Source organism: Myxine glutinosa, unplaced genomic scaffold, assembly GCF_964187855.1.
Source record: "Myxine glutinosa unplaced genomic scaffold, kmMyxGlut1.1 SCAFFOLD_893, whole genome shotgun sequence".
Classification (NCBI taxonomy): domain Eukaryota; kingdom Metazoa; phylum Chordata; class Myxini; order Myxiniformes; family Myxinidae; genus Myxine; species Myxine glutinosa.
The window spans coordinates 71,492-98,585 of record NW_027616988.1 but is presented as its reverse complement, the minus strand read 5'-3'; the positions used below and the strand labels follow the sequence as shown (position 1 = coordinate 98,585).

Sequence of the window (27,094 nt, the reverse complement as noted above, 5' to 3'; positions counted from 1 at the left end):
CTGCATAGGAAGAGGTAGCAAATGCGCGGGATGCATGGAGGAAAATGTTCGGAGGACGCTTGGATTTGGAAGAGGGTCAGAGAGCGGTATTCAGGATTGCAAAGCAGATAGCGAAAGAGAGGTGTGATGTGATGGGGGTGCATTGCTTGAAGGATGAAGTGGGACAAAGCGTTGTGGACCCAGATGGAATGAAAGTTAGATGGAAGAGATACATGGAAATACTGTTGAATGCAGAGAATGAATGGGATGGAAACATCGAGAGTAACCCATTTTTAGGACCGGCAGAGAAGATAACCGAGAAGGATTTTGAGGGAGCGATAAAAGCAATGAAGAGTAGAAATGCGGGAGGGCCGACTGGAGTTGTGGGAGGTATCAGCCGGAAATTGGGGTGTGAAGAGAATGACAGAGATCTGCAATCTGGTGGTGAAAGAAGGCCGCATTCCAGTGGTTGGGAACCGATTACCCTCGTCCCTCTCTACAAGGGGAAATGTGACCCTCATAACTGTGGCTCGTATCGAGTGATAAAGGTGTTGGAGCATGGAATGAAGGTATTGGATAGGGTGTTGGAGAGGAGGAAAAGGAAGAAAGTGAAGATTGACGAAATGCAGTTTGGATTTATGCCAGGAGGAGGAACGACAGACGCGCTTTTTATTGTGAGGCAGTTGCAGGAGAAGTACATGGAGAAGAGGAAGAAGTTGTTTCTTGGGTTTGTTGATCTGGAGAAAGCATTTGATAGGGTTCCACCTGAAGTAGTGACATGGGCATTGAGGATGTTGGGAGTGGAGGAATGGTTCATCAGTCGTGATGGCAATGTACAAAAGAGCGCGCACAGCTGCAAGGACCAAGGAGGGGAACAGTGGTGAGTTTGAGGTGAAGGTGGGAGTGCATCATGGGTCGGTACAAAGTCCACTACTATTTGTAGCTGTGATGGAGGTGCTGGCTCGGAACGTAAAGGAGGGTTTACCGTGTGAGTTGTTGTATGCAGATGATCTGGTGTTGATTGCAGAAAGTATGGATGGACTGAAGGAGAAGATGAACAAGTGGAAGGAATGTATGGAGACAAAAGGTCTGAAGGTGAATATCGGAAAGATGAAGGTGATGGCAAGTGGTAAAGCATGTGGTGAGGTGGAAAGAACTGGGAAGTGGGCGTGTGCTGTATGCAGTAAGGGTGTCGGAGTGAATTCCATTCAATGTACAATGTGCGCTGAGTGGGTTCATCAAAAATGTAGTGGTTTTAGAGGGTCATTAACCAGTGTGGCAGCTACATTGCAGTGTAAGGTGTGCACAGAGGGAGCTGCAGATGGAGGAAATGTTGAGTTGGATCTTGGAGACGGCATGAAGCTGGAAGGTGTGAAAACATTTTGTTACCGAGGAGACATGCTGAATGGAGAAGGTGGATCAGACTCGGCAATGGTTGCTGGAGTGAGATGTGCATGGAAGAAGTTTCGGGAACTGAGTGGCATGCTGACGAGTAGGGGAGTGTCGTTAAAGCTGAAGGGAAAGGTGTATGCTGCATGTGTGAGAAGTGTTATGATTTATGGGAGCAGCAATGAAGGGTGGAAATGCGAATGGTCCGGTGAATGTGTGGAGTATCGTTGAGAGAGAGGAAGACAAATGATGAATTGTGAAAGATGATGGGAATAGAGTCTGTGATGGATGCTGTGAAGAGGAACAGGTTGAGATGGTTTGGTCATGTGTTGAGGAAAGATGAAAGTGACTGGTTGAGAAGAGTGATGGAAATGAATGCAGAAGGAAGTAGAGGACGGGGAAGACCGAGAAAGACTTGGCCAAAGATGGCCGAAGAAGAAATGCGGGCAAGGGGGTTAACAAGGGGAGATGCAGAAAATAGGGCAAAATGGAGAAGATTGTCAAGGGGACCGCAAGGCCATCCCCCGCTCTTGCAGGGAAAATGGCCTTAAAAAGCCTGTTGTTGTTTGTTTGTTGAAAGACTATGGTAACTGATCTGAATGAGTTGGGTCTATCATGGTGTGAGGCACAGAATGTAGTCATGTGAAAAAGTAGGTTTACCCCATGTAAAGTTTTGTCTTTTTCAACATATTTCTACATACAGCTATTTGATCTTCATTTCAACAATATTGATCGATAAAGGTGATAAAATATAACAAATACCAGGAAACATTTACATTTTGTAGTCCATTGTATAATTTAAATAAACATAAATGCAAATTTCGGATGTGGAAAAAGTATCGCCATATTAACCTATGCTCCACCATCTCATTTCCCTTCAGTAAAGTTGATCGACATCCCGATAAAACATCCATGCAGTCACCGCGTCGTCCTGGTTTTGGAGTATGTGGAAGCAGGTGAGGTTTCTGACGTCATTTTGCTGAAAATCCACTGTTTGTGTCTGTCAAGTCCACTTTTACCTGAGTCCCTCAATAAGTTAGAAATTAGTAAACATGAATTTTGATGTGATTGATGGACCATCTCTTTCAGTTCTGACACATCTCAGTTTCACCCGGTCACTCCGGCACGATTGTAAAAAACAACCAACTGATCGTTTTTCCTGGTCAAACACAGGAAGTGGTTCGGCTTCTTGACTTTATAGGCTTCACCATCAGCCATGACGTGGATCACATATCAAAGCTGTCTTCCAAACTGAGCTGCAGATTCCATCATTCCAAATAATTCCTCAAACACATAGTCCACAAGGTGTCTGTGTTGTCCAATGGAGACCTCTTGAGAGCTTTATATTCCACAGGATCCTGGAGACCCGTTTGTGATTTTGCTGCCCTCTCATTTAGGTGATGAGATGGCAGCATCACAAACTGATTTGATTTCTGTTTAATAAGAAGCTCTCAAAATTATTATCATATCAGGTGATGAGGCTGAAACACATTGCCAGTTCCTAACATGGCAGATGGGGTGGCCCATCTCATTTATGCGACCTGTCAAAAGGCAGAGTGTCTTGGAAGAGACTGATCTAAGTCGCCCAATCCTTCACTACACAAGTTCCTGCACTAATCGCCTCCTGGTTAAACTCAAAGTGCACACTTTACACACACCTCAACTTTTTTGTTCCTCTTTTCTTCAATTTCTGCAATTGCCCTCTGGAAACTATTCAATCACATTCTCCCCTCAAAGACTTAATACCAGTTCCCGCTTCTGGTTCCTCCGGTGAGGTAGCGTCCTTCTGAGCTCTCCACGTCATCAAAGATAAGTATTTTCACAATCGTATTTTTGTCCAATTTGTACTGGTTATTTTACTGTGTGTGTTCACTGTGTTTTTCTAGTTCGATATTGGTTTGTATTCTTGCAAACTTGTGTGTAATTAGTCATTTTGTTGTTCACGCCGTGTGTGGGGACTGCCCTCTCGGCTTCCCGTCGCGTTGTCGAATCACTAAACCATCGTGTTGTTCACCCCCTATTTCCCCCGAACACCTTCCACTTTGTTTAGTCTTAAATCTAAAAAAAAACAAAAAAAACAATCCAAATAATAATTTCCTTTTCTCCTCACGGCTCCCTCCCCCCGTGTGCGACCACATGTTGTCTCGCCCCACCCCCTTTATCTCCTTTTCCTTCCACCTCTCCAGCCGATACTCAACTTTCCAATTCTTGTTTTCACCATGCTCATTCAACCCTTTTTCTCTCTTTCTCAGATCCATGCCCTCACCTCAGGGAATTTTTCCAGATAGTTTTCATGGTTTTGTTTAAAAATATTTGAACTTCCCCTTGCAGTCCTGTACTCAGTTGTATATTACAACACGCTCTTTTTCTTCCTCTTTGAAAAGCTGTATTCAATTTCCTCTTCAAATCATTCCATTTCAAGAAAAATTCAATCTCTTACTGTTCTCCCTTTCTGCATTCTCTGAACTCACCTTCATTCCACCGCTACTCTAACTTTTTCAAACGGATCTCTGACTTTAAAATTACAAGAAACCCAGTTTGTAATAAATGTTCGTTTTTCTTTTGTCGTCCAACACTTTCTAAACTCCCCTCGTCCCTCTCCACCTAAACTCCCCCCTCATCCCTCCCTTCCGAAACTCACCCCTCACTCCTGCCCTCCTAAACTCCCTTCTCACCCCTTCCCTCCAAACTCTTCCCTCACCCCTCCCCTCACCCCCCCCCCCCCCATTCAAATCTCTACCCACCATGTTTCTCCCCTCTCACCCCTTCTCCTCAAAGCTGACTCCTCCCTGCTTCCTCTCGCTTCCAACTCATACCTCCACCTCCTCCAACCTTCTACGTCGCTCTGCCCCCACCCTCAAACAACACCTTCTACTTCGTTCTGCCCCCCCCTCAAACAACACCTCACTGTGCCTCATCCCATCACCGACAAACCTTTTGTCCTCCTCATCCTTTCCTTTCTCCAAGCTCTTCTGCAATCTCCAAAGTAAAGTGCTCTCTCTCTGTTGTGAAAGTAGAGCCAGAGACCGCAGGAAAGGAGGCTTTATTGCAATCGACCAGGTGCATCTATACATAACACAAGATCATAACATTAGTCTACATGATACAAACAAGGCATCTCAATACATTTAAAATGAGGCAAACTACGAAGCAGCAAATTAATAACTCTTACCTCGATCTCAACGAGTCATAGCAGCAAATATGGCAGTCTCCCACTCTCACAGCTGATTACATATGCAAAACTGCCCATCTCCGCAGAGCCCACCCCTGCCAGACAGGTATGTGTATCACGCCTCCCATCGACTTTCTGAACAATCCTCTCCAAGAACTTCTGTCACTCAAGCTTTTGGGTCTCACTATCTGACATGATCTTTCCTTGGAAAACCACATTTCCAAGCTGGCCTCCAAAGCCAGTCACCGACTGGGCAATTCTCCATCGTGCGAAGTCCCTCCTGGGCACTTCTCAGCTCCTCACCACACACAAGGCTTTCTCCACAGCTCAATGGAATACTGTTCTCCCCTCTGTGCTAGTGCTCCTGCCTCCCACCTCGCCCAGCATCACGCGGTTGAAACCAAAGCATTCAGAATCATTGGTATCTCTTGCGGTGAAGCTGATTCTGAGGGCCTTTCACTCGCTCACCGCAGGCAGGTTGGTGGTCTTTTTGTCTTCTACCGACTCCTCTCCAGCCTCGCTCCCCCTGCTCTGTCTGTGCTCTGTCCGCCACATATTCCTCCAGGTCGCACAAGATCTGACAGCAAGACTCTTCTGCTGAAGCTGCCAAAATCAAGACTCTCTGCTTACCTTCACTCTTTCATTCCTTCTTTCTCCAGCCACTGGAACAAACTCCCACACTCTCTTCAATCCCTCTCCTCCCTCCAAGTCTTTAAAACAGCTGTTCACCACCATGTCTTATCTTCCCCCATCCAAAACTTTGATCTTTTCTACCCCCGTTAATACACCCCAAATCCACCTTTTTCAATCTCCGACTTAATTCCTGAAATTCCTCGTAGTGTCCAATTGTTTTATACCATGCACCCCTCCGCCCTCCCCCCAGCCCTCTCCCTTCCACAGATCTACTGATGTCCCTGTTCTCTACTGTTGTTGTGCTTGTGTGCTTTCCTATCTCTTTCCCCTCCTGTCTCCCACTCCCTTTATTGTATACGTTATGTGGCCGTGCATGTTTTCGTGTTTAAGGTGTTAGCTCTCACACGAGCCTCAATTCTGAATACCCCAAAAAAATAAATACAGGTGGTGCACCACCCATCTCATGTCACCCTCCACCCTTTCCTCAATATTTTTTCTTTCCCAATGAACACTCTTTTCATTCTACCCTTCACTTCCAGTGTCCTGTGTTTACCCCCCCCCCCCCCTCCACTCTCCCTCTCTCTTCCTCTCTCTTCCTCTCTCTTCTTCTCTCTTCCTCTCTCTTCCTCTCTCTTCCTCTCTCTCTCTCTCTCTCTCTCTCTCTCTCTCTTCCTCCCCTCTTCCTGTTCCTTCTTTCCCCAATTTGTGTCCAACTATGGCCCTCTATCACCTTGCTCTTTCATGACCTTTTTGTTTTTATCTTTATCATTTTGTGTTTATTTTAACAATGAAACATTCAAATCTTCAAAAACAAAACAACTTTTCCTCGTCTCGTTTCTTAAAAATGAAGAATCTCATTGCGTTGCCCTTGTATGTTGCTGTCTGATGTGTGCAGGTTCACTCGCTTCCCAAATTGATCTTCTGTGGAAACGTACAGAAAGAGAGTTGTGGGGTCCCATGAGGCAGGTGAGCTGAAGTTGGTTTCAGCCTCAGTGTGATGTTTCTGATGTGGTTTGAAAGAGGACAGAAAGAATTGCACTCAAAATTGTAAAATCTTAACAACCACAATCTGTGTCCATGTTTGAATATTTCATCTCCCTCTTCCCCCAGATGGCTGCAGCTGTTGAGTACTTGCACTCCTGGAACATTGTGCACAGGGATATGAAGGTAACCAACTACACCAGTGCAGACCGTGATGCGTTCCTCATAACACTGCAATGAAAACCATTTTTTGGTGGAGCAAAGGAAGGAATGGGAGTGGAAAGTAGAGGGGGTAGGAAAGAAAAAAATTCGTATTGTTGGGAAGAAAATGATGACCTACAATGGAGGGAAAGAGGGGGTGGTAGGGATTTGTCGCATATGGACCCTTTTGTGTTCATTGCATGATGAGTTAAACTTGAAATATCAATAGAAAGTAAGATATCAAATTAAATTAAATACCCAATCCAGCTCGGTTGTTGTCTGTGAAAAAGACAGCCCCCACTGTTGGAATTTGTGTTTAATTTTGATTTCTCTATTCACGGCAACATTGTGAAGATGTTGTATATTTCCTCTTTGAAGGTTGCCCATTTTTCTGATACTGATTGCCCTCCTGGTGGTTTATTTCAATTTAAACCCACTCTCCTCAAACTCTCAAAATTTACCTTCCTGACGTCTAATAACCTCATCCTACAATCTCAATCTTGTCTTCACAGAATCCAATTACACACACTATGTTATGGTCACTTGTCCATAAATGCTGTTCTTCCTCAACCTTGTCTCCCATATTCAGATCATTGCCTAACTCACAAAAGTACCTGGCTTTGCCAGGTAACACTGAGTCACTTCCTGACGGGAATATGAAGAGAGTGGGGAGGAGAGGAGGGAGGGTGGAGGGAAGAGGTGGGAAGGGAAGAGGTGGGAGAGGAGAGAGAGAGAGGAAAGGGAGAGCCGGATGGGGAAGAGAGAAGAGAGAGGAGGGAGGGTGGAAGAGAGAGAGAGAGAGAGAGAGAGAGAGAGAGAGAAAGATGGGAGGATGGAGGGGGAAAAGGGGAGAGAGGAGGGAGGGGGGGGTGAGGAGGGGTGCGGAAGTGAAGAAGGGGAGGAGCAGGGAGGAGAGAGAGAAGGGAAGGAGGAGTGTTGGTGGGGGAGGAGAGTAATGCCTCATCACATGACGCGACGCTTTTAACTCTGGTCGGGAGGGAGAACGAGGAGAAGGGTGGGAGCGAGAGGTGTGTGGAAGGAGTGCGCAGCACTTTATTAGGAGGGAAGAGCGAAGAAGGGACAAAGAGAGAGAGGGGGGGTGGGGTAGAAAAGGTTACGGGGAGAGGGGGAATTAGCAAAGAGAATGATAATGCACTGATAATGATAGGTTATGATGGCCGGAGACTTAATCTGAGCAGTCTTAACTCTTAACTTTTAGCAGTTCTGACTGCTAAAAAACGTTAATTTGTTCTCCGGGTGTCCTCGGACGTCTCCGGGTGGACAGCTCAGATGAAGTACACCAAACAAAAACTGCAACCACAAAGATTTACCTTTAAATCGTCTTCTTTAAATGTTTAAATTTAAACAGTTACATGAGCTTACATGATAGTTACATGAGCCTCGACTTAGTATACAAAAAATCAAGCAGCAAATCAGCGAAATGTGGAAACCACTGAGAGCAGACAAAATGTCAACTTTACACTTGCAATGATACAGTTCGACATGTCGGACAATTTATTTGAGTTCCAAACACGACGTTTGATTTGTTTGTTTTGAAATAAGCACATTTTTATCGGTATATTAATATAACTATCTGTAAATACAATGAAAGTATATCGCACAAAAATGTTAGTCAATAAAAAAATGTGTATACAACAGGCATTTTAAGGCCATTTTCCCTGCTAGAGCGTGGGTTAGCCTTGCGGGCCCCATGACAATCTTCTCCATTTTGCCCTATTTTCTGCATCTCTCCTTGTTAACCCCCTTGCCCGCATTTCTTCTTCCACCATCTTTGGCCAAGTCTTTCTCGGTCTTCCCCGTCCTCTACTTCCTTCTACATTCATTTCCATCACTCTTCTCAACCAGTCACTTTCAATTTCATCCTTCCTCAACACATGACCAAACCATCTCAACCTGTTTCTCTTCACAGCATCCATCACAGGCTCTATTCCCGTCATCTTTTGCAATTCATCATTCGTCTTCCTCTCTCTCTCTCTCTCAACGATACTCCACACATCCACTGAACCATTCGCATTTTCACCCTTTCCAGCCTTCGTTGCTGTTCTACGATCATTACCCATGTCTCGCTCCCATAAATCATAACACTTCTCACAAATAAAATAAAATCACAATAAAATCTCAAAATAAATCTCACAAATCCCAATAAAAAAATGGGTATGTAGAAAAAAAGGGAGCTCTATCTACTGTAATGCCATGGCTTGCAAAAGCAGCCTGAATCTTCTATAAATGTGAAAATCAAGCAGAAAATCAGAGAAATGTGCAAATCACAGCGAGCAAACAAAATGTTAGACTTTTACTTGCAAAGCTGGAGTTCAACACGGTGAAGTTCCAAACACGGTTTTTTTTTTTAACAAGTATATTTTTATAGTAGATATTTTAATAGAACTATATACAACTGTACTAATATATAATGAATGTAGATCGTGCAAAAATGTGAATCAATGCGATCTGGTGTAATAAAAAACTGTGTCCGTAAAAACAGAAAATAAATCTTTGGGACACCACCTCTTTAATACTTTAAGATATATGCAATCTCTGTCCATCATCCAGAGGGAATTAAAAAAACAGATCGCAGGTATAGTTTCGACTTCCGTTTCCGGTCCGGTCGTGAGAGGACGCTGGCGTCACTTGCTCGCCGCTTCTCTGACTGGACCATTGTCCGTATCTTGCTTTCCTGGTGGTCGTGGCGGATTTTTGGCCATTGAGTCTTCCTCTGCACGGTCCCGGCTCTGCTCTGCTGCTCCTGGCTTCACCTGCTCGGCTCCTTCGCTATTTCCTCGGGCTCACTTTCGTGGGTTGTGCCGCCCATTGTTTGCAGCGGCGGTGGTGGCGGTTTGCCGCCGTGATCTTGATTAGCGGCGGCGGTCGTTTGCCGCTGCATTTGCCGCTTTGCCTCCTCAAGCTTGGCCTCGTGCTCGTCTCTTCGCTCCTGTCTGCCCTCTGCATGGTCCCGGCTCTGCTCCTGGCTTCACCTGCTCGGCTCCTTCGCTGTTTCCTCGGGCCCACTCCCGTGGGTTGTGTCGATTGTTTCGCCTCCTCACCCATCCTGCTGGCATGGCTCTGCGGTACTCCGCCGCAAGGCTTCTCCTGCTTAAAACCCGCTCCACCCCATCATGCATCTCTGCAATCAAATCGAATGGACTCCTGCGTCGACCCAGGTACATTCACCGTGGCTCCGGTCGTAAGTTTGTTTATTTACAATCAGGTCACTCCATCCCCATCCTCTGGTCGGCTCAGCGCACTCCCACTCATCGTCCCAACACACCTGGTCACAACAACGCACAAAATCGCACCTCCTGTCTGCGAACCCTGGCCAAATCACCTGGATTCATACCCGCCGTACAAAACAACATCAAGCTCACCCTGTTCAATACCCGGTCCCTCAACAACAACTGCCTCATCCTGAACGACTACATCCTGGAAAATATACTGGACTTTCTCTGTCTCACTGAGACCTGGCAACAACCACTGGACTACTACACGCTCAACCTCACCACACCCAATGGATATTCTTACATCAATAAACCATGCTCGGAGGGCCGAGGTGGTGGAATTGCCGTTATTCACCGACAAGACATCAAGACCAACCTCATCTCCATCTCATCTGCTCCATCATTTGAACACCTGGCTTTTAAACTCTCTGGTCACACACAGTCAGTCATGGCTGTTGTCTACCGCCCTCCCAAACCACACCCATCATTCCTGTCTGACTTCTCCTACTTTCTGACCCAGCTATGTTCCCTCTCCCCCTCAATCCTCCTCCTTGGTGATTTCAATATCCACATGGACTCCACTGACTCCATGCTAACCACTGACTTCACTGATTTACTCACCTGCTTTAACCTCACTCAACATGTCAACTTTCCTACCCATAACCGTGGTCACATTTTGGACCTTGTCTGCTCTACTGGACTAACTTTGCACCATCTCTCTGGCTCCGACCTCACTCTCTCTGACCACCTAGCCATCACTCTGACCATCAACATCCCCACCCCAGCACCATGGCATTATCGCACTATCAACTTCCGTAAGCTAAACGCTCTTTCACCTGCCTCATTCTCATCGACCCTCTCTGAAAAAATGTCCACTTCTCCCTTCGTTGACCTCCACACCCCTTCTGACCTCACTGACTACTACAACCACACTCTCTCCTCCTGCCTTGACCAACTTGCGCCTATAAAAACCAAAACAGTTTCTTTCACCCATTCTGCTCCCTGGTTTACCCCTGAACTCCGCCTGATGAAAACTCGTACTCGCCAACTTGAAAGACTCCGCAATAAAACAGGTCTCACAGTTCACTCCCAGGCCTACAAGGACCACATACAACACTATAAAGATGCCCTCTCCCGCGCCCGCTCCGCCTACTACTCTCAAATTATCCACTCTGGCTCCGGAAACCCAAAAGCACTCTTCTCTACAATAAACAAACTCCTCAGCCCCCTGAACACCACCACCCAGTCATTCACAATAGACAACTGCATCTCCTTCCTTTCATTCTTCCAACGCAAAATTGAAAACATCTACAACAGCTTGACCACCGCCGCACCCGCTCCCCCTCAAACCACCTGCCCCCCCTTATCCTGCCATCCCCTGTCTCAATTCTCCCCAGTCTCCCCTACTGACCTCTCTGAACTCCTCATCGGAATGAAAACTGCCACCTGCACTCTTGACCCCATCCCCTCCAGCTTTGTCAAGGCCTCCCTTCCTGCTCTCTCTCCACTTATCATTGCAACAATAAACTCCTCCCTGTCTACAGGCATCGTCCCACCATCCCTCAAAATTGCTGCTGTTACCCCCATTCTGAAAAAACCTGGACTAAACCCTGACACCCTAAATAACTTCAGACCCATCTCCAACCTACCCTTTCTGTCAAAGGTTTTGGAATGCACTGTAGCCACTCAACTCAAACATCACCTCTCTGCCAATAACCTGTATGAAACATTCCAATCCGGATTCCGCTCCAACCACAGTACTGAAACTGCTCTCCTCAAAATCACCAACGACCTTCTCCTCTCCTCTGACGCTGGCAACCTCAACATTCTCATCCTCCTCGACCTCAGCGCCGCCTTTGACACCATCGATCACACCATCCTCCTCACCCGACTTGAAACCACCTTTAACATTACCGGCACTGCCCTCTCTTGGATTAAATCATACCTCTCTGACAGGCGTCAGTTCATCTCCATCAATAACTGCAAATCCCCCACTGCTCCCCTCCCCCAAGGTGTCCCCCAAGGTTCAGTTCTTGGCCCCCTCCTCTTCATCCTTTACCTGTCCCCCCTCGGTCACTTAATCCGCCGTCATGGTCTCCAATTCCACTGCTTCGCCGATGACATCCAGCTTTTCATCTCCACCAAGTCCATCTCCACCGCCACCCACTCTATCCTGACAAACTGCATCACTGAAATAAAATCCTGGCTTCAAATCAACTTCCTCAAACTTAACTGTGATAAATCTGAAATAATCATCATTGGCCCAAAAACGCTCACCAAGTCCACCCATAACTTTGCCCTCAACATCGACGGTTTCCCAGTATCCACCTCCCCTCACATCCGGAATCTTGGCATCATCTTTGACCAAACCCTCTCCTTCGACAAATACACTAAACAGATCACAAAGACAGCCTCTTTCACCTGAAAAACATCGCCCGTCTCCGTCCATCCCTCTCCTCCGTGGCTGCAGAAACCCTCATCCACGCCTTCATCACTTCCCGTCTGGACTACTGCAATAGCCTCCTTTATGGTTCACCCTCAACAACCACCAATAAACTCCAATACATTCAGAACTCCGCTGCCCGTCTACTCACCCATTCCCGGACCCGTGACCACATCACCCCCATCCTTTACAAGCTTCACTGGCTCCCCATCTCCCAGAGAATCCAGTACAAAATCCTCCTCTTGACCTACAAAGCCCTCCATAACCTGGCCCCATCCTACCTGGCTGACCTCCTCTCCAGACACACTCCCACCCGCAACCTCCGCTCTGCTGGTACCAACCTCCTGACCCCCCCCCCCCCCCCATCCGGACCAAATTTAGATCCTGGGGGGACAGGGCCTTCTCCATCGCTGCTCCCACCCTCTGGAACTCGCTACCTCACACCATCAGAGACTCATCCTCACTCACCACATTCAAAACATCACTCAAGACCCACCTGTTCAACACTGCATTCAACATTTAACCCACAGCATCTAACCCCTGACTATCTCCTCTCCTTCTCCCTCCTTTGTGCTTTGAATATTTCCCTATTGATTCTTCTTTTTTGCAATTGTCTTTATGTTTTGCTATGCATTATGTTTTGCACTCTGTCAAAGCGTCTTTGGGCTTCCTGAAAAGCGCTATATAAAATAAATGCATTATTATTATTATTATTATAGTGGAGTGACACCCTATCCCATGGAAGTATGAATCAAGTTAAAAATTATAATTACTAGAATATAAGACCCGTGGCTTCGCTGACGGAAATACCATTCTTTGCTGCAATGGTTAATCTTTGGGGGAAGAAAAAAAAAAGGATTCCTGGAAGATTCTGCTCTCCGTGCAGGGATAACCAACATCACCTGTTGGCATTTGCAGTATTGACCGTGTCTATGTACCCATAAAAAAGATTAAACAAAAAAAAATAGTTTTTGGATCACAAATATTCCCCGGAGTTACCCAAATCCACCTCAGTTGGATTTATTGAAATCCGTTAATCCATTCTCAAGTTTTAACACGACAAACAGACAGACAGACACGGCTCCTTTTATAAAACACGAGAATATAAGACCCGTCGCTTTGCTGACGGAAATACCAATCTTTGCTGTGATGGCTAATGTATGGGGAGAGAAAAAAAAGGATTCCTGGGAGATCCTGCTCCTCGTGCAGGGATAACCAACGTCACATGTTGGCATTTGCAGTTTTGACACGCGTGTCTATGTACCCATTAAAAAATTTGGGGGGGGGTCACAAACATTCCCAGGAGTTACCCGAATCCACCGTAGTTGTGTCTTTTGAAATCCGTTAATCAATTCTCAAGTTGTCACACCACAAACAGACAGACACGGCTTTTGCAATATAGATTTTTTTAGTTCAATAAAAAAAACTAACCCCAGAAGGAGAATGACAGTCTTGCTTAAATAAATGAATATTATACACTTAGTTAAAAGAATCACTCAATATGGTAAATTTTGTCAGATTTCACTCCAGATTTGGATATTTATTTAGTCTACCGGATCAAATCCTCATATCTGAATCCAGATTTTGATGATATGCTTCAATTATATTATTAAGTGAAATAAAAAAACTAACCACAACAGGAGAATGACAGCCTCGCTTAAATAAATGAATATATACACTTACAAGAATCGCTAGATATGGTAAATCTTGTCAGATTTCACTCCAGATTTGGTCATTTATTTTGTCTGCAGGATCCAATCCTCATACCCAAATCCAGATTTTGATGGTATTGTCGTGTCACCCCCTGTAGTGAAGACCTCAGGGCGACAGATGACCAAACGAGCTTTAACTCTGAGGCGTACACCCAACTATGGCGGTGTTATCTCTTTATGGCGCACGATGGAAACGGAGGTCCTCGGTCTTATTTGAACGGACGGCCACGACGACGGTTTATCCGAACCACGAACAAATATACGAGACGGACAAATCAACAAATGAGATGTAACAAATAATGGTTTAATGAAATGAAATGCAGGCAGAACAAACCGAACGGGAGGTCAAATTAAGATTTCTAAATGAGGGACCTTCCTCACGGACTCGTACACTACACAAGGAGAAAACGGAAGTAAAAATAAATGTGTATGGTGTGGTGGCTGGATTTCAGCTCTGGTCTCCCTCACACGACAGTTTGTGGCCGCCACAGGTCCCGCGTCCCTGCGCGGGAAAACACGCGTTGGCACGAAGTCGGGTCCACCCCCACTTGTTGGCGCAAAGCAGCGAAAATCCTCCCTCCTCCTCCTATTGCCACGATCCACCGGGCTTCTACCACGCCCCTCACGAGCACACATTGCTCAAAGCGCAGCCGCCTCCACCGACAGCCCAGGGATAGAGAATGCAACTGCTTGTGATGAAGCCCAGACCAAGAGAAGAGAGAAAATGCGGTGCTTTGCCTTTTTACTCCGGGTGCTGGAATATTCGACGATGACGTCGTCAACGAGCACCACCGAATCATCCCAACCAATTGTCCTCTGGGGCGTGGCATCAAGGCCATTCTTGGTGCCCATCGAGAATATTTGAGCTGGGTGGTGTCGTCGTGTCTGGGTCCGGTCGGAAATTATGTTGTTTTTAATTAGGTGACGAGTGCGTGGCTTGCCGAATGTGTTTTATAAGAACGAAGGGAAAAATCATAAGGGAAATTACACATGGGGAATTTGTCCATATGCCCTAACTAATTAGCATAGCAACACCCCTCACATGGAGACACATAAACGACCTAACACGAACATCTGATCCTAACGTAAATACATTGAGGTGGCTTCTTCGCGACGTACAGAGTATGCTAAACCTACACAGTTCTTTCTCACCAAAGGTATTTCATTACCTACCCCCATACACGTAACAATATGCTTCAATTATGTAATGATAATAATTGATCATGTTTCCAAGGCAAGGCACGTTTGAATCTGACGAAACAAAACGGCAGCTTAAGAACCCAGGCAGTGGGCTGAATGGCAGTGGGCTGACCAAGATGGTGGGCCGGCATATTGGTGAGGCTTTTTCGGTGTTTTTCTTGTGAGCACCTTGTTAATTATCTTCAAAAATGGCGTTATAACACACCGAAACACCCAGTTTTCATCATTGCAATCTGTTGGAGGTCCAGGTTTATGCATGCAAAGTTTGGGACCGCTCGGTTTCATGGTTTTGGAGTTATGGAGGAGATTGCGGATGAACGCACACTGCCTTTTATTATTGAAGATAAGAGGTCCAACACTCTGCTCCTCATGGGACTATCGACAAACTGCATTAAAAGGCAATCCTGGACAAGATCATGAAATTCCTCCTCTGCCCTTTCCCTGTTTCTGAACCCAGTCTATCCCTGGCAAATGAATACCACCCACAAGCAGTGCTTTTCCGTCACCACAATTCTTTCTGAATTCTTAATTAATCTTTTAATCTCACTCTTCCTTCACAACAGGAGCCTGATTATACGTGCCTAAATAGTCTCCCATCCCTGATCTTTATCCACACAGAACACTCTTCTTTACTTCCCTGCTTCAGAACGCTTTTTTCTCTTGATTTAATATTGTCCTTTACCGAGATTGCGACACTTCCTCTGATTTTTCTCTTTCCTTTCACACCTCTACATCTTGTGGCCTTCGATTCCTGTCATTCAGCCAAACCAAGTCTCACTTCCTGCAACTCTATCGTTTATACTCCTCACTCTATACTCTTGCTTCAACCTCCTCCATTTTATGTAAACGCCTGACTGGCATTGGTCGAGGATGTTTTTTCAAGTTTTCTCTTTCTGGAATTTTTTTTCCTGCCTGCCTATCGCATTTAAATTTGCATCTTTCCTTTATCATAATTTGTCACCAAAGGTTTTAAGTTTTTTCACATTTTGATTTCTGTTTACTCTCCAGCTACAAAACGTGCTTTGCAGCAATGAGGGGATTGTGAAGGTCATCGACTTTAACGTTGCCACAGCTTTCATGCATGGTAAAAAGTTTTACGACATTTGTGGCACACGTGGCTGGATGGCACCAGAGATCACAGCACATGGTGGCTACGAAGGTCCCCCAGTCGATGTGTGGGCACTTGGCATCCTGTTCACGCAATTATTTATTGGACTTAAATTTGATGGACATAACATTATTGACGTGAGTATTGTTTGTGATGGTGTCATTATCTGCATGTAGTGTGAACGACATGCTGATGCTGAGGGTGTTTTGCACTAAGGGTGTCTGAGTGGTCATATTCACCCACAAGTGGTCATATCTCCCATTCTTTCTCAAAAATTATACTATTGGTTTCAGAACAACAAAAAAAGCCCAGACAGAAAGCCAAAACCCAGACTTTAATCACATTGAGAATCTGTGGGAAGTCTTGAAGAATGCTGTTCACCGACACTCCCCATCCAACTTGATAGAGCTTGAGTAAATCTGCAAGAAAGAATGGGAGAAAGTCCCCAAATCCAGATGTGCAAAGCCGATACATATCGAAGAAGAGGAAGAAGAAGATACTGAAGAAGAAGCTTTAATCGCTGCCAAAGGTGCTTCTTCAAAATATTAACTCAGGGGGTTGAATACTTATGTATGTAAGGTATTTCTGTGTTTCACTTTCAATTATTTTGTAAAAATTTATTGAAAAAAAGTTCCACTTTGGCGTAAAGGGGTCCCAAATTTATCCGTTTATAAACCGCGATGGTGTATTAACCACACCCCTGTTTTTCATCCTCAAAAAAAAAAAATTTATACTCCCGGCGAAGCTTGATTATGCTTGACTTGGAAGTGCAGTCTTAACAGCCGTATCATCGGATACATGTTGGGAGATGTGTGTGTGGCGTCGAACCAACAGATCATGACGTGCCATTAACGCGTAGGCCCATGACTGGCTGGTCATGAAGTCCTCAATGCCATCCTCCTTGCCTAAGCTCCTCGCCTTCAGCCTAAGAGAAAAGTGTTGGGCAATGTTACGTGCTCCTCCCCAAACCTCGGTCACGGTGTACCTCTGAGCCCCGAGAGGAGTCACGGCAGAAAGATGTGTTATTCTGTATGTCAAAGATCAATGGTGAAACCACACCAATTGTTACCAACAAACAAGTATTGTATTAAGATCACACAAGAATAACAGTACAACAACAATAGTAATCAATTGTACAACCAATATATATTTCCTATGATGGTACCATCAGGTTCGTACAATATAACTCACTGTGCTGCAAGTGAGCGAAAAGAAGAACATTCCCCAATGTCTCTATTCCGGCATCAAGCCAAAGTCGATCTGCTCCAGCGATCGTCAGAACAATGTCTCATCGAGATCAGAATCCCGTTCGGACGACAGTCACATTCCCGCTGCCAAATATACGCCAAGGCGCCCTCAAGGCGACTGGGAAATCACACCCTCGGGTATGGACGTTCCACGGCTCCAAATCGGCGATCTGCAGATTTCCCACTCGAAAGCCACGTGACACACGCACACCAGATCAACGTCTGAATGTGGTGAAAATGGTTGAAACGAAGCGAAAAACCTTGAGCGATGCGCAAAGCGCGCGAGTCAAAATGGCCGATGGCCCGTTCTCGAGGCGTAACGGCACTACGATGATTCTCCTCGGAATCGACCGCAAAACCTGACATGCAGGTTGATCTGTCACTGCGATAACAACCCTGTCGCAGGAATCCCTTTCCTGGGAAACCCAACGTTCACTCTTGACTTTTCTCGTTCACTCGTGACTTTTCACTCGTTCACTCGTGACTCGTTCGCCAACGTTCGCTCCAGACCTCGAAGCAACTAGGCTTCTTGTCTGACTCACTCTCTCCGCCTTCTCTTCCTCCTCTTCCTCTTCGTCGTCGTCCGGTTCCGGTTTCATTTAAAACATTAACTTTTTTACCTTTTGAAAATAGTAAATAGTAATCTCTATCCCTTAAATGACAACAATAATAGTACATGGAATCAAAAATGTTTACAGTGGATGAAAACCACAACAACGGAAGTGACGAATCCGTAACAGGCAGGTGTTGTAACTAAAAAACGTGTAATTTAAAAATACTTAATCATTATAAGAGGCAGAGGTTAACATGGAGAGTTTCCGGAAACTGAGTGAGGGGAAAGCGATGGAGAGGGAAGGCAGTCCAGCTGCAATCTGGGCATTATCGGGAACACGTTTTCATGTTGTTCAATGCAAAAATTTATTCGCAGCATTACTCATGCACCCGAGTCACGTAAGTCCAAAAAATGCGATAAATGACAGATGCGCACGACTCCAAAAATAAACAAACAGAACACATGTAAAACCCCAACATACCACACTGGAACTGGAATGTACGCCATAAAGAGTGTGGTAATACTCAGAAACCACAGTGTTTTTTCTGCCTCCAGCCCCAAAGGTGGGCGGAGGCATGATATTTTCGGGTTTTCTTTCCGTCCGTCCGTACGTACGGGCTAAACCTCATTTTTCTCAGCAACCACATTAGGCCGTGTGCGGCAGGTGGAAAAAGCAGCGAGAAATCGGTTTTCGTTTCATTAAAAAGGTGCAACTTATCGACGCTGGAATACATTTCAGAAACATATTTTCTCATCAATATAAAAAGTTTGAATGGTGAATTTTGTCCAACACAAAGTATTTGCCGTGAATAATCAGCACTATTTTCTTGTAGTGTACCCGTCGTGGGTGCAGTGAATTGGTCGTGCGGCGTAGTGGTATTTACACCCAGCCAATCATCATCCAGTATTGTCACAGCTAGTGCTATATTTATCCAGCAATCGCGTCTTCCATGAAAGGGGTGAATTGTGACGATGTCCATTGAAAAGGCGTCAAAAATCGCCCCAACTGTGTGTCATGCACATGTCGTCTGTTAAGAAACAAGATATTTTTACCTTGACACAGATTCCGTGGGATTAGTACTGTGAATATCTATTATAATTGGATGGATGAGGTGCGTGCGTGCGTGCGTGTGTGTGTGTGTGTGTGTGCGTGTGTGCGTATATTTTTATATATATTGTGTATATATATATATATATATATATATATATATATATATATATATATATTGTTACGGACACGACTTAGATGTTGCTTGACCGAGCGGAATGGCCGCCGTGTTCGCACAAGTTACCCGATTACACTCGAACGTTGGCCGAATCGCGCTACGCTAGATCAATGAAGGAAAGGACACAACGGCTGGGTTAAATGACACGACACCAGGGGTACAGTTCTCAAGACCTCCGGAGGAGGATATAATATTGGGTATGCGGAACGTTTAGATTACACGGCACAAGAGGGACAGCACAGAAAGGTGGGCACTTATACACGGTCTTATCTTAGCCCCGACAGACAACAGACAAACGGGACAAGACTGACTCACACAGGGATTGATGGCAAGGAAGGGCAGGCAGTTGATAGCTCAAGGTGCACCTTGGCTCAGGGGCAGAATCGACCCGGTCCGGTCCAGAGAGGCGGGAGGTATCTTTCAGCGCTAGGAGGTGGCGTCCTTTTGTCGTCGTAGCTGAGCCGCATCTGACGTCACCTCCGGTAAGTGGCTGCGTATATCCAGTGGGGAGTGACACGCCCTCGGCTCGTTAGCTCCGCCCCAGATGGAATCGGTCCGCCGCTTCTTATTGGGTGCGGGGGGGTTACCGGGCTCCGCCCTTGACGAGGAGCTGACAGTCAGCCCCTGTGTGGTAACCCCGTCGGAGCACGTGGTCAATGGCGGCTAACCAAGCCGGAGTGAGGACGCGCACTCCCCGCGCCGCCGCCGCGCCGCCCCCGCTGTTGTTGTAGTTGTTGTTGTAGTTCCATGAGGGAGAGATGCGGGGAGGTATTGGGAGGTCCTAAACTCACTACTGGTGCCATACAATCACATTCTGGTGCAACGAAGAGTCAGAATTAATGGAAACGAGTCCTTAACTGACATAGACTAAGAATAACTAGCAAGATGTCCGAAAGTTGTCTACGTGAGATGCGGTGGACCTGGGCACGACATTTAATGGGGGAAAAAGGGGAAGGTCGGGGCTACAGAGTGTTGTTTACAGACAATGGGACTAGGGAATGGGGGACTAGGGATAGTTGGGGAGTATTGGGGAAATAGGGGAATATTTACAAGCGGATATGGATGGAGGCCAAATCCCATATCCGCAACATTGCACCCTTCTCTACCTCGGGGCGTCCCGACCCGATAAATTTTTACCTACGTTAGTTTGGCACTCAGATGTAGTTCCCTCTACTATTAACTCAACCCTGAGTGCGACAGTTTTACAGATGTTCACAAATGAGTAAATATGTCCCCCTGCGACGTTGCACCCTTCTCCTCACAGAAACACACCCACAGGATAACCGAATCGCGGAAAGAATCCTCAAACTAAACATACAGCCGGTAGGGAGCATTATTTACACAAGACTACACTGATATTTACACTACGATCCAGGACCTGTTTTTGGAGGAACACATGCAGATGTTATGCATAGAGAGAGAGCACGCATGCCAGCATCGATACACCAACCCACGAGTGCTCTGTGGCCCTACGGCCTTTAATAATGTGCAGAGCACCCCGTTCAAGCACCAAAAGCACCACCCCATAACACAGTCAGCACCATCCGGTGCACCAATAAAATGTTCATAGTCACCGGTGGTGTCGCAGCCGGCCGATGTTCTGCCGCTGGTCTTGCCTTCATGTGGTGCACTTGGCCTTCTGGCTTCTTTCAAAAATAAAGAAAGGCGCCAACCGCGTCCATTTCTTTATTGTGGCCGTCAGGGGGCCAACTTAAAAGTGGTTCACCTGTATGGCATAGGTGCCACGTTGACCCATAGGTCCATCGACGGGTGGTGCTTGGCCGCAAAAGACTGCGGTCCATGGTGGGCGGCCACAAAAATTGCGGTCCATATGGTGTATCGATCCCGGCAGCAAGCAGCGAAAGTGCAGGCCCACAACTGCGGAGCCAGCACCTCTCTCTCCTCTCTCTCTGCCCCAAAGCCAGATCCTCGTAGGTGGGAGACAAAAGAAGAAGACAAGTGAGTAAGGTGGTAAGGGCGCAAAAGTGCACGCAATACAAGATGATGCACACTGGGGGCACATGGGAACCAGGTGAGACAGGTACGTTCCTACCGTACGCCCCCCCCCCCCCCCCCCCACCAGGTAACCTACATTTCCCCTCCCTTACCCCTTACTGTATCCACAAAACACAACACTACCCATAAACATCTACTTTACAAATCAACAACGTCCCTACTGTCTTCCCCGTTCCTCCCATAAACCAAATTCGTCTTCTCTCCCTCCTATCCAATCAAATTTGCCATTTCCAACTCTCATCAAAATTTGCCATCTCCAACTCAACATCAAAATTTGCCATCACCAATTCATCATCAGTCCCTCCTAAGGAGGGAGAGATGGAATCACCCCAATGTCTCATCCACGTCGTGATGCGTCTCACAAATCCACACAGCAATTCTCATTTCCTGCACACGGAACAAAGAAAACACAGGTGTGGAGTCATCATTATCACCTCAGGTAAGTGGCTGCGTATGGTGCGACAGGTTCATCAATCCTAACTATTTCCTAAATGACTTTAACAACTTTACATTACCCGGGGTCTTCCTCCTGCCAAACCATTGGCCCACTTACACTATGGGTTCTAAAAACCAATTCCCATTGACCAAACTGTGGTGCTTCTCAATTTGGGGTCTCACTCCCCCGATTCATCTCCCGGTGCCCTCGCACAATTTCTGGGCTGCGACGTGTAGCTCTCCCAGCAGGTCTACCCACCTGCACACCTCCACCACTGCAGTTGCCTCCGAGCTTACCTGCTCCTTACCCTAACCTATCTACCTGGGGAAGGCCCTCTGGCGCTCTCCCCACTCGGTGCCCTCTCTGGCACTGGGCTACCCGGGTCCGTCCTCCGGATCCTCGGGCCCCATCCACAACTCTACCGGCTCCCAGAGCCCACCTGCGGCCTCACCTGGCCGACATCCTCACAGTGGTGGAGTGCCCAAACCAACTACACACACTAACAGGCTACACGCCCAGCCATTTCCACACACTAATGCACCCATCCACAATACCATTCTGCAACCGCACCACAATTGCCAATATCCAACCACAATTTACCTATACCCTCTACCTAACACTTACACTACCCGCCCCGGGTACTCGTGAAAGGGGTCCACTCTTCCCCCATCCACACCTTCGCACCATGCACACCACTCCGTACCACTTACTCCACGTATTCCACACACCTGTACTTGCACACCTGTGCTCTCATACTTGGTGCCGCCTGCACCCTTCTCTCCCCTAAGCGCATTCGTGCTGATCCACAACACTTACTACTCATACACTGCTCCACACACCTGTCCAGTTCTCACACAGCATCATCTCATCTGACTACTCCCCTCTGAAACTTGCGCTTCCCAGTCGTCCCTTTAAACTATTGCGCTCCCTCGTCATTATCATCCACTCTAATCTACCTGCGTCCCCACTACAGGTATCCTTGTCACTAACTAACCTTAACGTTACCTAATGTCATCTTCGCTAGATCCCTACACACAATATCCTAACCCACCCGGGCTAGTTTTCACTGCCATACACCCCATAAACTATAGCGCATTTGCCCCACATTTGTGAGGGATGACAGAGTTGCCATCCCACCACATCGGGCATCTCCCACTACCAATTTTGCACATCAAATTTCAACAAATCAAAAATTTGCCAATCACTACCCATCATCTGCCAATCATTACTGCCAATCCCTTTGCCAATCATCAAATTTTGTTTTTTTTCTAATTTTGGGTCCAAAACACTAACCTCATCACCCGTCTACTTATTACATCCTCTCGGTGCGCCAATTCCCTTCTAAAGCTCGGCTTCGTACAGCCGAGCAATGAATACGGGTTGTTTTGTGCCAGCGGCTGGATACGTCCCGCATTCGTGGCAGGGACGGGGGCTTACCCGGGCCGAGATCCCACGCACCTCCTCGGCGTGGAGCCATCCAATGTCCCGATCTCGACCTGCCGGAATGCCTCAACAAAAAGTGGTCGCCATGACGACCCTTCCTATCGGGCTGCCCGCTCCGCCTAGTGGAGCACGGACGCGGCCGTTCAAAGCGAGGCCCAGCGTGGATCGCGTACGGCGGTTCTTTCGAAACCGCCGTGGTTCGGATCCCCGCTGGTCCTCGCGGCACGCGAAGCTGCCCGACGCGCACCGAGGGCCCGATTCGGCTATAAGTCGTTCTAACCTCTAACCCGGTTACCGGCGATGCTTCACCTGCATGCTTACAGGCATACGCTACCCCTTTCTTGCTCATACATCCAGCCGTTTCCATGCTCCTCGTCATACCTTCTCTAACACACCCAGGTACACTCATTCCACTCACAGCCTTGGTCACACACCTGACCACCGAACACTTTGGCACACATTCGTCGCTCGCACACCTCACCAACACACCTCTTCGCGCCCCTTCCTCGGTCACCTCCTCTGTGACAATCACAGGTGTGCTCTTACTCGCACACCCAACCACGTGCCTCACGACCAACTCAAGTGTGCATTCCCACACACGCTCTACCATTCCAGGTGTGCATCCTTCCATTCCAGGTGTACATCCTCGCTCACCTGTCACAACCAACTCACGCTCCGTGCCACTCGTACTACTCTCACCTCCACTCTTGACAGCGCACTCTTTCCTCATGCACCCGTCCGTTACACACCTTTCTCGTGCACACTCTCCCGTTACACCCTCTGTAACACTCACCACAGGCGTGCATTCTCCCTTTACACCCTCCGTAACACTCCTCACTACGCGCTTCCATGTGCTCCCTCGCACACGCGCTACGACCGACTCACTCTCGACAGCACCCTCACTCCTTGGCACGCACTTTTTCTCCACACACCCCAGAGTCGGACTTTCTCGCACACCTCCTTTTTCGCACACCAGACCTGTCGCACACTTCACCAACGGCCTCTCACGAACACCCGGGTCCATCTCGACCCCCAAGCTCATTAAATCACCTGGCGCATCATACGCACGACCATATTGGTCACCACTTACACCGGGTCCTCTTTCTCTTCGCTTCTCCTCCATCACCTGCGAATCCCTCATCCGGTTAATGAGCACATCATCACGATCCGAACACAGACTTTGGACCAATTCTTTTACTTCCTCCTTTATCTCTTTCTTATCCTCTCTCCGTCGCTTCTTAATTTCGCTCACCCCTTATTCCACTTCCTCTAATTTCTGCTTCACCTCCTTCATCTCCTCGTGCGCCCCTTTAAGTTCTTCCTCTAACTCCACTTTATTTTTTTCTATGTGCTCCCGCACCTCCCGCTCTTTAACCTCCATCACCTCTACCACCTTGTCCATTTTCCTCGTCAGGCCCTCATGTACCGTCTGACACTCTTTTTTAATTACCCCTACGTCCTTTTTCATCTCCTTCTGTGTCGATTTTAAACCCTCTATTACCGCTGTGTTCTTCTTTACCTGGTCCCCCAACTCCTTTTGTCCCACTGTCAGTTGTTCTACTCCCAGCGTCAACTCCTCTATACCCCCTTGCAATTTTACAGTCCCCTTTCTCACCTCCTTCTCCATGCGCTCCTTACAGTGCCTCACCCCCTCGCGCACTCCTCCGACCTCCTCACTCACACCTCTTCTGATCTCCTCTCCCATCACTTGCATCTCCTGCCCAGATGCCACCCTCATCTGCTCCATTTCCTCCCTGTGAGCATCCAATTTAGTTTCTACCCCCATTCTGACCCCCTCTATCTGCTGCCCCATTTTTTAAACTTCCCTTTCCGCTTGGTCCCTCATGTCCCTCAATTTGCCTTCCATACTGTTTTCTAACCCCTCTAACCCATGTTTCACTCCCTCTATCTGATTCTCCTGGGCAGCCATTCTATTTTCTACCCCCGTTAACCCCCCCTGTATTTCCCCTAATCTATTGTCTAATTTCCCAAATTTCTTGTCTAATCCCTTAAAATTATTGTCTAACCCCTCACCGGTACCCCTCGCTTCGTCCCTCATTACCCCCATTTGGCCCTCCATTCGCTCACCCTGAACATCCATCCGGTTCCCCATTGCCCCTAATTGCTCACTCTGCAGTTTGAGGGACGCCTGCATTTGCGCCATAAATTGCTCCATGAGGGCCTGCATTTGGGCCATCCCTCCCACTTGTGCAGCGGGTGCGGCCGCCGTAGCTATGTGCGAGGCGCCATTTTGCGCGCCCGCAACCTCGTGCGCGACGACGCCATTTTGCGACCCTGCTACCCTCACTGCTTCGCTCTCCTCATGTCCCTCAATTTGGTCCTGGATCGACCCTGCCTCACTCTCCTCTACCGGAACCCAGCCGTCTTGGTCTGCCATAGCGCGACTTTCAAAATTCGGGTTTTTTTTTTTTTTTTGTAAAACACAATCAAATTTCGCCGTTATAATTTCGAGCGCGTGAAACGCGCTCCGGATCGAGTCCCACTCCTGACACCAATTGTTACGGACACGACTTAGATGTTGCTTGACCGAGCGGAATGGCCGCCGTGTTCGCACAAGTTACCCGATTACACTCGAACGTTGGCCGAATCGCGCTACGCTAGATCAATGAAGGAAAGGACACAACGGCTGGGTTAAATGACACGACACCAGGGGTACAGTTCTCAAGACCTCCGGAGGAGGATATAATATTGGGTATGCGGAACGTTTAGATTACACGGCACAAGAGGGACAGCACAGAAAGGTGGGCACTTATACACGGTCTTATCTTAGCCCCGACAGACAACAGACAAACGGGACAAGACTGACTCACACAGGGATTGATGGCAAGGAAGGGCAGGCAGTTGATAGCTCAAGGTGCACCTTGGCTCAGGGGCAGAATCGACCCGGTCCGGTCCAGAGAGGCGGGAGGTATCTTTCAGCGCTAGGAGGTGGCGTCCTTTTGTCGTCGTAGCTGAGCCGCATCTGACGTCACCTCCGGTAAGTGGCTGCGTATATCCAGCGGGGAGTGACACGCCCTCGGCTCGTTAGCTCCGCCCCAGATGGAATCGGTCCGCCGCTTCTTATTGGGTGCGGGGGGGTTACCGGGCTCCGCCCTTGACGAGGAGCTGACAGTCAGCCCCTGTGTGGTAACCCCGTCGGAGCACGTGGTCAATGGCGGCTAACCAAGCCGGAGTGAGGACGCGCACTCCCCGCGCCGCCGCCGCGCCGCCCCCGCTGTTGTTGTAGTTGTTGTTGTAGTTCCATGAGGAAGAGATGCGGGGAGGTATTGGGAGGTCCTAAACTCACTACTGGTGCCATACAATCACATTCTGGTGCAACGAAGAGTCAGAATTAATGGAAACGAGTCCTTAACTGACATAGACTAAGAATAACTAGCAAGATGTCCGAAAGTTGTCTACGTGAGATGCGGTGGACCTGGGCACGACATTTAATGGGGGAAAAAGGGGAAGGTCGGGGCTACAGAGTGTTGTTTACAGACAATGGGACTAGGGAATGGGGGACTAGGGATAGTTGGGGAGTATTGGGGAAATAGGGGAATATTTACAAGCGGATATGGATGGAGGCCAAATCCCATATCCGCAACAATATATATATACAGACTTGGCATTTAATATGGAATTTTTTTTTTTTCTTGACTTGGGTTTACTTTCTTAACTCAGTATATCAATCTGGTGAGTTTCGTTTACACTTTCGTGATTTATTTGTTAAAAGAACCATGTCACTGATTGTCTGTCGCAGCAAGAAGTCAACAACAGGATTATATCACAGGTGGCGTGGCAAAATGTACGGACAGGTGCATTTGACGATTGGCTTCACAGTCGGGTATACAAGGGTTGTTGCGTTCTGTATTAGTGGAAAACAACTGCTGCACGTCTCCAAAAGTTATTGCCGCTTCCTCTGGAGATGGTCCGACAACTCGACAATGCTGTTTGTCATGGAGTGGTGGCTTTACGAAATTACGGCATGAAAGAGCGTGCTATTGCTCGGCAGTATGGCATCACTCAAGGTCAGGTGTCAAAGATCCTGAAACTAAATGCTCAGCAGGGGTGTCCCTACTCCAATACCGAGGCCAGGACGTCCCTGCAGAACCACAAGGAGGG

At 47.4% G+C, this 27,094-nt stretch overlaps 1 protein-coding gene across 1 annotated transcript in view; it reads left to right on the top strand.

Moving 5' to 3' along the window:
* Positions 1-27,094, top strand: part of LOC137418386 (putative serine/threonine-protein kinase MARK-C) — a 98,268-nt gene that overhangs the window by 28,843 nt on the left and 42,331 nt on the right. The window contains exons 12-15 of the mRNA XM_078769012.1: positions 2,250-2,324; positions 6,069-6,139; positions 6,284-6,340; positions 15,952-16,188. Of these exons, the coding sequence (XP_078625138.1) occupies positions 2,250-2,324; positions 6,069-6,139; positions 6,284-6,340; positions 15,952-16,188 (440 nt within the window). The remainder of the gene's footprint in view (positions 1-2,249; positions 2,325-6,068; positions 6,140-6,283; positions 6,341-15,951; positions 16,189-27,094) is intronic.